The sequence below is a fragment of the Oncorhynchus clarkii genome, chromosome 17 (assembly GCF_045791955.1).
Source record: "Oncorhynchus clarkii lewisi isolate Uvic-CL-2024 chromosome 17, UVic_Ocla_1.0, whole genome shotgun sequence".
Lineage (NCBI taxonomy): Eukaryota > Metazoa > Chordata > Actinopteri > Salmoniformes > Salmonidae > Oncorhynchus > Oncorhynchus clarkii.
In genome coordinates, this window is record NC_092163.1 from 7764872 (window position 1) to 7775350 (window position 10479).

Sequence of the window (10479 nt, forward strand, 5' to 3'; positions counted from 1 at the left end):
ATTACACCACTCCCTATCAACACCTAGCTATTACACCACTCCCTATCAACACCTAGCTGTTACACCACTCCCTATCAACACCTAGCTATTACACCACTCCCTATCAACACCTAGCTATTACACCACTCCCTATCAACACCTAGCTATTACACCACTCCCTATCAACACCTAGCTATTACACCACTCCCTATCAACACCTAGCTATTACACCATTCCCTATCAACACCTAGCTATTACACCACTCCCTATCAACACCTAGCTATTACACCATTCCCTATCAACACCTATCTGTTACACCACTCCCTATCAACACCTAGCTATTACACCATTTCCTATCAACACCTAGCTATTACACCACTCCCGATCAACAACTATCTGTTACACCACTCCCTATCAACACCTAGCTGGTACACCACTCCCTATCAGCACCTATCTGGTACACCACTCCCTATCAACACCTAGCTATTACACCACTCCCTATCAACACCTATCTATTACACCACTCCCTATCAACACCTAGCTATTACACCACTCCCTATCAACACCTATCTGTTACACCACTCCCTATCAACACCTAGCTATTACATCACTCCCTATCAACACCTAGCTATTACACCACTCCCTATCAACACCTAGCTATTACACCACTCCCTATCAACACCTATCTGTTACACCACTCCCTATCAACACCTAGCTATTACACCACTCCCTATCAACACCTAGCTATTACACCACTCCCTATCAACACCTAGCTATTACATCACTCCCTATCAACACCTATCTGTTACACCACTCCCTATCAACACCTAGCTGGCTAACATTAAGTTAAAGTCACCTGGCTATTTATGTTTAAAGTCCGTCTCTTCTGTCCGTGAGCAGCAATCAGAGATGGTCCATTCATAATGTTCAAGAAGCTGTGCAGACAACATTCAAAATAAGTCAACTCCAAAATACATCCATACACAGGCGGGAACAGTCCCCGACAGGATGTCATGCAAGGCTTCGGCTGGGAAATCATGAAGATCCCCAATAAAACGTTCAGCTGCGTTCACAGTAAAAACAACTCCGACTGACTCCAACTGTGCTGTACAGTTTATGACCATGTGAGGGCGCTACAATCACTATGACAAAAATCGAGTCTTGGGGGGTTTTCTAGTATCCACCACAACTTTATTTATCATGTTTCCCTTCTTCTTCGTCATGGTAACCCACGCATTGTCACTCTCTGCTATTATCTTCACAAGAAAATATATAAATAAATAATTATCTTCACCAGACTAGCAGTTTTAAACCAAACATCCGCCTCCGCCATCTTGCCTAGTACATTTTTACTGGATCGGTGATGTTAATATACTCCATATTAATAGAATGGTAATATAGTAATATAACTTCATATTAATAGAATGGTAATATAGTAATATAACTACATATTAATATAGTAATATAGTAATATAACTACATATTAATAGAATGGTAATATAGTAATATAACTACATATTAATAGAATGGTATCTGGTAATATAGTGTGTTCTTAGAGCGTCTGGTTTCAGTTAAAGACATTCCACAGTCATTACAACATGAACTATGTGGGGTACTGTAACTACTAAACACACACACACACACACACACACACACACACACACACACACACACACACACACACACACACACACACACACACACACACACACACACACACAGGGGGGATGAAAAACACTACTACAGAACCTAAACATGACCAGCTGGGGGAGAGATAGAAGGAGAGAGACAGAGAGACAGAGAGACAGAGAGAGTGAGAGGGAGAGTCTATTGTTCTTGTGAAAGGAATTTGGACACATTATTGTGAACTCATTCTGTTTCTTCACTAACTACAAGAGAAGGAGAGGAGATGAGCAGTCCTACATCCTCAAACACACACAAGTGGCGACGCCACGCCTCCTAACCTCCATAAACTCCTTTTCAGATACAGAGGTAAAAACAGAGAGAGAGAGAGAGAGGTAAAGAGAGAGAGGTAGAGAGAGAGAGAGGTAGAGAGAGACAGAGAGAGATAGAGAGAGAGAGAAGTAGAGAGAGAGAGAGGGGGAGAGAGGTAAAGAGAGAGAGGTAAAGAGAGGTAAAGAGAGAGAGAGAGAGAGAGAGAGCAGAAAAGAGAGAGAGAAAGAGAGAGATATGGTGAGTAATAAGGATGATTAGGTGAAAGGCTTGTTTCCATCTAAACACATCTTAAATTGCAATGTGTGTGTATATGTGGTGTGAGCTTATTCACAACTTCTGTTTACCACCTGACCAACATCGACAACATTAAAACCTCTCTAGGGTATGTAGGGACCTGTCCCACCTGACCAACATCGACAACATTAAAACCTCTCTAGGGTATGTAGGGACCTGTCTCCACCTGGCCAACATCGACAACATTAAAACCTCTCTAGGGTATGTAGGGACCTGTCCCACCTGACCAACATCAACAACATTAAAACCTCTCTAGGGTATGTAGGGACCTGTCCCACCTGACCAACATCGACAACATTAAAACCTCTCTAGGGTATGTAGGGACCTGTCCCCACCTGGCCAACATCCAGTGAGATTACAGAGCGCCAAATTCAAATACAGAAATACTCATTATAAAAATTCTGAAAAGATACAACTATTAAACAGGTTTAAAGATGAACTTCTTGTCAATCTAACCAAGGTGTCAGATTACAGACAGACACCGGACGGCAGTATCCAATTATTTTTTATTTTGTAGGAAACATTTCTAAAATCCTTTTTTTTTACTTTGTCATTATGGTGTATTGTATGAACTTTTATCAAATCAAATCAAAGTTTGTCACGTGCGCCAAATACAACAGGTGAAATGCTGACTTACAGGCTCTACCCAACAGTGCAAATGAGGGGATGAGGGAAAAAACACGTTTTATCAATTTTATTATTAGGCTTTAACGTAACAAAATGTGGAAACAGTCAAGGGGTCTGAATATTCTCCGAATGCACTGTATCAGTATCTTTGGCGAAATCCTGTTCTGTCTGTGTCATGAAGGACCAGACCTCTTGGTAGAGATCAAACAAGCATTCAGGGAGGCTAGGGTTACCATGTGTCTCTGACATACATTCAGAGTCCCATACCTGCCTTGGAACAGTACACAGCTAGCTAGCTGGGTTAGCACACACATTAGCTAACATTCAAGCTAGTTTGAGCAACATATGACGCCATACACAAGCTTCTGAGAGCGGATACACAAGTTGGCATGAAATAGCAATGACTTTCCAGATGAAGTGCGCACAGCTTTACTGTCACGTCTAATCAAGGTGGGTGGAATCAGGCGCAGAGAGCAGATAGCGATATAAAGTTTTATTCTCCGGTGAACAAAACACGGTCAACCCAAACACACACAGGTGAAATTATCCAACACAGGATAACAGACTAACCGGAGAATAAGAAACACAAAAACACCGATAGACGAAATGAATGACAACATAAACAATCCCGCACAAAACAAGGGTGGGACAACCTACATTATATACAGACACCAATTAACTAAACAACACAGGTGCAACCAATCAGACAAAACCAACAGATACACGAAAAGGGATCGGTAGTGGCTAGTAGGACGGTGACGACGACCGCCGAGCACCGCCCGAACGGGCAGGAGAGCCAACCTTGGCGGAAGTCGTGACATTTACCTTGAAATGAACACACAAACTATGTTTACACACAATAACACCCTGGAGTTAGGCTAGTCAGTGAGTGCGTTTACATGCACAATAATAATAAGATATTATTATCTGATTATGGGGTATTTGTCAGAACCGTGAAAACCATAGAAGAAGCACTCTTATCGTGATCTGCGTAAAACCTGCGCAGCAAAGACGCTCATAAACGAACATCAACGTATTTCTGCTCCGCTACAATTGTTGTGTTGTTGCTAGACTACTGATGCCAGAGAAATAGCCGGAAAAACAACATCAAAGGATTTATGAAAGAAGACTATTAAATTAGATTTCCATTTCTGCATCGTTTATTCCCGAGCAATGGTGTAATACGAGAGATTGTAGGTGTCTGCTGTGTTCGTAACGAAATCTAAAATAATCGCTTGGGGTAGGCTATAGCTGCGAGGCTATTGTTGCTTTCGTGTCGTTTTGAGGACAGGCATTTGATTATGTTTTGATCTCAAAGTAAGAGGTGTTTATTTGATTTTATATCTCTACCAAATGCTTGTTTTTCCCCGCAGCTATAGCTAAGGCAAACGTGTCAACGTAGCGAAATGAAGCACAGGAAAATGACAAGAACACGCAAGGAGAGGTTCTCCAACTGTCCAATTTCTCCAAAGAGAGATTAGTTTACCATTTTATAATCTGTATCCAACTTCAACGATGTCTCTCGTGGCCAGCGATATCCCGACGGACGAAGACCCAGAAGATCTGGTGTGTTGTTTTACGACACTACTGATGTAGTTATCTACTGTAGTACCACTTCTGTAGATTGGTTACTGTTTTAGTAGTACCACTTCTGTAGATTGGATACTGTTTTAGTTAGCCTCTGTAGTACTACTTCTGTAGATTGGATACTGTTTTAGTTAGCCTCTGTAGTACTACTTCTGTAGATTGGATACTGTTTTAGTAATACTACTTCTGTAGATTGGATACTGTTTTAGTTAGCCTCTGTAATACTACTTCTGTAGATTGGATACTGTTTTAGTTAGCCTCTGTAGTACCACTTCTGTAGATTGGATACTGTTTTAGTTATCTACTGTAATACTACTTCTGTAGATTGGATACTGTTTTAGTTAACTACTCTAGTACCACTTCTGTAGATTGGATACTGTTTTAGTTATCTACTGTAATACTACTTCTGTAGATTGGATACTGTTTTAGTTAGCCTCTGTAGTACTACTTCTGTAGATTGGATACTGTTTTAGTTATCTACTGTAATACTACTTCTGTAGATTGGATACTGTTTTAGTTAGCCTCTGTAGTACTACTTCTGTAGATTGGATACTGTTTTAGTTAGCCTCTGTAGTACCACTTCTGTAGATTGGATACTGTTTTAGTTAGCCTCTGTAGTACTACTTCTGTAGATTGGATACTGTTTTAGTTAGCCTCTGTAGTACTACTTCTGTAGATTGGATACTGTTTTAGTTATCTACTGTAATACTACTTCTGTAGATTGGATACTGTTTTAGTTAGCCTCTGTAGTACTACTTCTGTAGATTGGATACTGTTTTAGTAGTACCACTTCTGTAGATTGGATACTGTTTTAGTTAGCCTCTGTAGTACTACTTCTGTAGATTGGATACTGTTTTAGTTAGCCTCTGTAGTACTACTTCTGTAGATTGGATACTGTTTTAGTAATACTACTTCTGTAGATTGGATACTGTTTTAGTTAGCCTCTGTAATACTACTTCTGTAGATTGGATACTGTTTTAGTTAACTACTCTAGTACCACTTCTGTAGATTGGATACTGTTTTAGTTATCTACTGTAATACTACTTCTGTAGATTGGATACTGTTTTAGTTAGCCTCTGTAGTACTACTTCTGTAGATTGGATACTGTTTTAGTTATCTACTGTAATACTACTTCTGTAGATTGGATACTGTTTTAGTTAGCCTCTGTAGTACTACTTCTGTAGATTGGATACTGTTTTAGTTAGCCTCTGTAGTACTACTTCTGTAGATTGGATACTGTTTTAGTTATCTACTGTAATACTACTTCTGTAGATTGGATACTGTTTTAGTTAGCCTCTGTAGTACTACTTCTGTAGATTGGATACTGTTTTAGTTAGCCTCTGTAGTACTACTTCTGTAGATTGGATACTGTTTTAGTTAGCCTCTGTAGTACCACTTCTGTAGATTGGATACTGTTTTAGTTAGCCTCTGTAGTACTACTTCTGTAGATTGGATACTGTTTTAGTTAGCCTCTGTAGTACCACTTCTGTAGATTGGATACTGTTTTAGTTAGCCTCTGTAGTACTACTTCTGTAGATTGGATACTGTTTTAGTTAGCCTCTGTAGTACTACTTCTGTAGATTGAATACTGTTTTGTGACAGCAGTTATTGTCCTGCTACTCTATTAGCCTACCGTAAGTTGTATAGATAGACTCACTAACTAATTCTCCTCTCCTTGTTTCCAAGGTTGAGGATGGACTTTCTCTTGCTACCTACATATCAGACTCTGGAAAGGTGAGATGACTTTCTGTTCCCCCGTGTGTGTGTGTGTGTGTGTGTGTGTGTGTGTGTGTGTGTGTGTGTGTGTGTGTGTGTGTGTGTGTGTGTGTGTGTGTGTGTGTGTGTGTGTGTGTGTGTGTGTGTGTGTGTGTGTGTGTGTGTGTGTGTGTGTGTGTGTGTGTGTGTGTGTGTGTGTGTGTGTGTGTGTGTGTGTGTGTGTGTGTCTCTAACCCTGTGTCGCTAACCCTTGTTTTGTGTCTCAACAGAAAGCCAGGAAAAAGAAGCTGTCTGGTAAACCTCCCCCTTCTCCCAGTAAGACCAGCTATCATCTACAATACATCTGACTTTAAACTTCAAATTCAACTCCATTGCTTTTACCACCCTAACTTTGTTGTGTGTGTGTGTGTGTGTGTGTGTGTGTGTGTGCGTGCGCAGGGTCTCCGTATCTCTCCAGTATGGATGTGAACCAGAGGAGATCAGCGGTGTCAGCTTGGAGGCCCCTGAGAGGAACTCTGGGGGAGAGGGGGGAGGCCCTAGCGGGGAGAGGTGACACTCTGTTGGAGAGGGGTGAGGCAGCTCGGACCCCCAGAGAGAACTGTCTGGCTTCGCTAAGCAACGGGCACGGTGGGTACCATGGAAATATAAACAGAACTTTTTCACCGTAGAAACCAGCTCTTTACTAACATACCAATGTGTCTGTACTACAGAGAGACAACTCTATTCCTAAACCTCCATAGAAACCAGAGAGACAACTCTATTCCTAAACCTCCATAGAAACCAGAGACACCTCTATTCCTAAACCTCCATAGAAACCAGAGACAACTCTATTCCTAAACCTCCATAGAAACCAGAGACAACTCTATTCCTAAACCTCCATAGAAACCAGAGAGACAACTCTATTCCTAAACCTCCATAGAAACCAGAGAGACAACTCTATTCCTAAACCTCCATAGAAACCAGAGAGACAACTCTATTCCGAAACCTCCATAGAAACCAGAGATACAACTCTATTCCTAAACCTCCATAGAAACCAGAGAGACAATTATATTCCTAAACCTCCATAGGGACACACACAGTTATTCAGCCAGTGTGGTATCTTGTTGCATGTTATTCCAGCTGACAGCTTGTAGGGTTTTGTTGACCCTAGTGATATGTCTTGCTCAGAGGGGAACCATGTATTTCACAACATTATTCATTATAGGTCTACCATTGTATTAAAAATGTTATTCTCTTTCTCTCTCTCTCTCTGTCCCTCTCTCGCTCCCCTCTCCATCCCTCCTTCCTTCCCTCCCTCTCCGTCCCCCCCCCTTCATTCCTTCCTCTCTCTCTCTAGGTCTGTCCCAGTCTCTGAGAGTTGACTTTGACACAACACACACCTCAGCCTCTCTCTCCTCTCTCCTCTCTCTCTCCTCTCTCTCCTCTCTCTCTAGGTCTGTCCCAGTCTCTGAGAGTTGACTTTGACACAACACACACCTTAGCCTCTCTCTCCTCTCTCTCCTGTCTCTCCTCTCTCTCCTGTCTCTCCTCTCTCTCTCTAGGTCTGTCCCAGTCTCTGAGAGTTGACTTTGACACAACACACACCTTAGCCTCTCTCTCCTCTCTCTCTTGTCTCTCCTCTCTCTCTCTAGGTCTGTCCCAGTCTCTGAGAGTTGACTTTGACAAAACACACACCTCAGCCTGTCTCTCCTCTTCTCCCTGCACTCCAGAGTATCTCCAACAGGCTCTTGGCATTAAGAAACCCAAACACCTGCACTCCTCATCCAATGGTGTGTGTTCTGTGTGGTTGTGTGTGTTCTATTCTGTGTGTGTGTGTGTGTGTGCGTGTGTGTGTGTGTGTGCGTGTGTTGCGTGGTTGTGTGTATTATATTCTATGTGCATGTGTGTGCGCGCTGTATGTGTGTTATTCTACAGTGTAACAGTTGTTCTACAGTGTAACAGTTATTCTACAGTTATTCTACAGTGTAACAGTTATTCTACAGTGTAACAGTTATTCTACAGTGTAACAGTTATTATACAGTGTAACAGTTATTATACAGTGTAACAGTTATTCTACAGTGTAACAGTTATTCTACAGTTATTCTACAGTGTAACAGTTATTCTACAGTGTAACAGTTATTCTACAGTTGTTCTACAGTGTAACAGTTATTCTACAGTTATTCTACAGTGTAACAGTTATTCCACAGTGTAACAGTTATTCTACAGTGTAACAGTTATTCTACAGTTATTCTACAGTGTAACAGTTATTCTACAGTGTAACAGTTATTCTACAGTGTAACAGTTATTCTACAGTGTAACAGTTATTCTACAGTTATTCTACAGTAAAACAGTTATTCCACAGTTATTCTACAGTTATTCTACAGTGTAACAGTTATTCTACAGTTATTCCACAGTTATTCTACAGTTATTCTACAGTGTAACAGTTATTCCACAGTTATTCTACAGTTATTCTACAGTTATTCTACAGTTTTTCTACAGTTATTCTACAGTTATTCTACAGTGTAACAGTTATTCTACAGTTATTCCACAGTTATTCTACAGTTATTCTACAGTGTAACAGTTATTCTACAGTTATTCTACAGTGTAACAGTTATTCTACAGTTATTCCACTGTTATTATACAGTTATTCTACAGTGTAACAGTTATTCCACAGTTATTCTACAGTTATTCTACAGTGTACCAGTTATTCTACAGTTATTCCACAGTTATTCTACAGTGTAACAGTTATTATACAGTTATTCTACAGTGTAACAGTTATTCCACAGTTATTCCACAGTTATTCTACAGTTATTCTACAGTTTTTCTACAGATATTCTACAGTTATTCTAAAGTGTAACAGTTATTCTACAGTAATTCCACAGTTATTCTACAGTTATTCTAAAGTGTAACAGTTATTCTACAGTAATTCCACAGTTATTCTACAGTTATTCTACAGTGTAACAGTTATTCCACAGTTATTCCACAGTTATTCTACAGTTATTCTACAGTTTTTCTACAGTTATTCTACAGTTATTCTACAGTGTAACAGTTATTCTACAGTTTTTCTACAGTTATTCTACAGTTATTCTACAGTGTAACAGTTATTCTACAGTGTAACAGTGTAACAGTTATTCTACAGTGTAACAGTTATTCCACAGTGTAACAGTTATTCCACAGTGTAACAGTTATTCCACAGTGTAACAGTTATTCTACAGTTATTCTACAATTATTCCACAGTTATTCCACAGTTATTCTACAGTTATTCTACAATTATTCTACAGTTATTCTACAGTTATTCTATAGTGTAACAGTTATTCTACAGTGTAACAGTTATTCTACAATTATTCTACAGTTATTCTACAGTGTAACAGTTATTCTACAGTTATTCTACAGTTATTCTACAGTGTAACAGTTATTCTACAGTGTAACAGTTATTCCACAGTGTAACAGTTATTCTACAGTGTAACAGTTATTCCACAGTGTAACAGTTATTCTACAGTTATTCTACAATTATTCCACAGTTATTCCACAGTTATTCTACAGTTATTCTACAATTATTCTACAGTTATTCTACAGTTATTCTACAGTGTAACAGTTATTCTACAGTGTAACAGTTATTCTACAGTGTAACAGTTATTCTACAGTTATTATACAGTGTAACAGTTATTATACAGTTATTATACAGTGTAATAGTTATTATACAGTGTGTAACAGTTATTCTCCCTCCAGACTTCAGAGAGAAGGAGGACATGTACGATGAGATCATCCACCTCAAGAAGGTAAAGAACACCACACACACACACACACACACACACACACACACACACACACACACACACACACACACACACACACACACACACACAAGATATGTTTTAATAGTTAGGCAAGTTAGCTGGCTAACTCATTGCTCCTACTTTGTAGTAGGTGTTGGACATGTATAACTTTGTAGTAAATGGCAGAACACACACCTGGCTTTAACCCTGAACTCAGAGGAATTGATCAGGTCTGTTTGTTCCTCTCCAGAGTCTTCAGGCCCAGAAGTCCGAGAAGGACAGGATGAAGGCCAAACTACGGCGTCTGGAGGAGGACAAAACTAAGAAAGACAAGCAAATAGAACAGCTGCTGGATCCCACCAAGGTACCAACCCCCAGCAGCATCACCTCAGATCATACTGACCCCCAGCAGCATCACCTCAGATCATACTGACCCCCGGCAGCATCACCTCAGATCATACTGACCCCAAGCAGCATCACCTCGACTCATACTGACCCCCATCAGCATCACCTCAGATCATACTGACCCCCAGCAGCATCACCTCAGCTCAAACTGACCCCCAGC

The 10479-nt window shown here is 40.2% G+C and overlaps 1 protein-coding gene across 3 annotated transcripts in view; it reads left to right on the forward strand.

Annotated features, from left to right (window-relative positions):
- The first annotated feature begins 3856 nt into the window (after positions 1 to 3856).
- The window catches only part of LOC139370166 (IQ domain-containing protein E-like), a 23444-nt gene continuing 16821 nt past the window's right edge, over positions 3857 to 10479 (forward strand). Inside the window, exons 1-8 of one of the 3 annotated variants that reach the window (XM_071109490.1) lie at positions 4042 to 4096; positions 4230 to 4422; positions 6130 to 6177; positions 6429 to 6474; positions 6598 to 6786; positions 7791 to 7928; positions 9868 to 9917; positions 10165 to 10278. In XM_071109490.1, coding sequence (XP_070965591.1) covers positions 4372 to 4422; positions 6130 to 6177; positions 6429 to 6474; positions 6598 to 6786; positions 7791 to 7928; positions 9868 to 9917; positions 10165 to 10278 — 636 coding nt within the window. In that variant the 5' untranslated portion in view covers positions 4042 to 4096; positions 4230 to 4371. Of the gene's footprint in view, positions 4423 to 6129; positions 6178 to 6428; positions 6475 to 6597; positions 6787 to 7790; positions 7929 to 9867; positions 9918 to 10164; positions 10279 to 10479 lie in introns of all 3 variants that reach the window. The other 2 variants (XM_071109491.1, XM_071109492.1) reach the window with 2 other exon arrangements.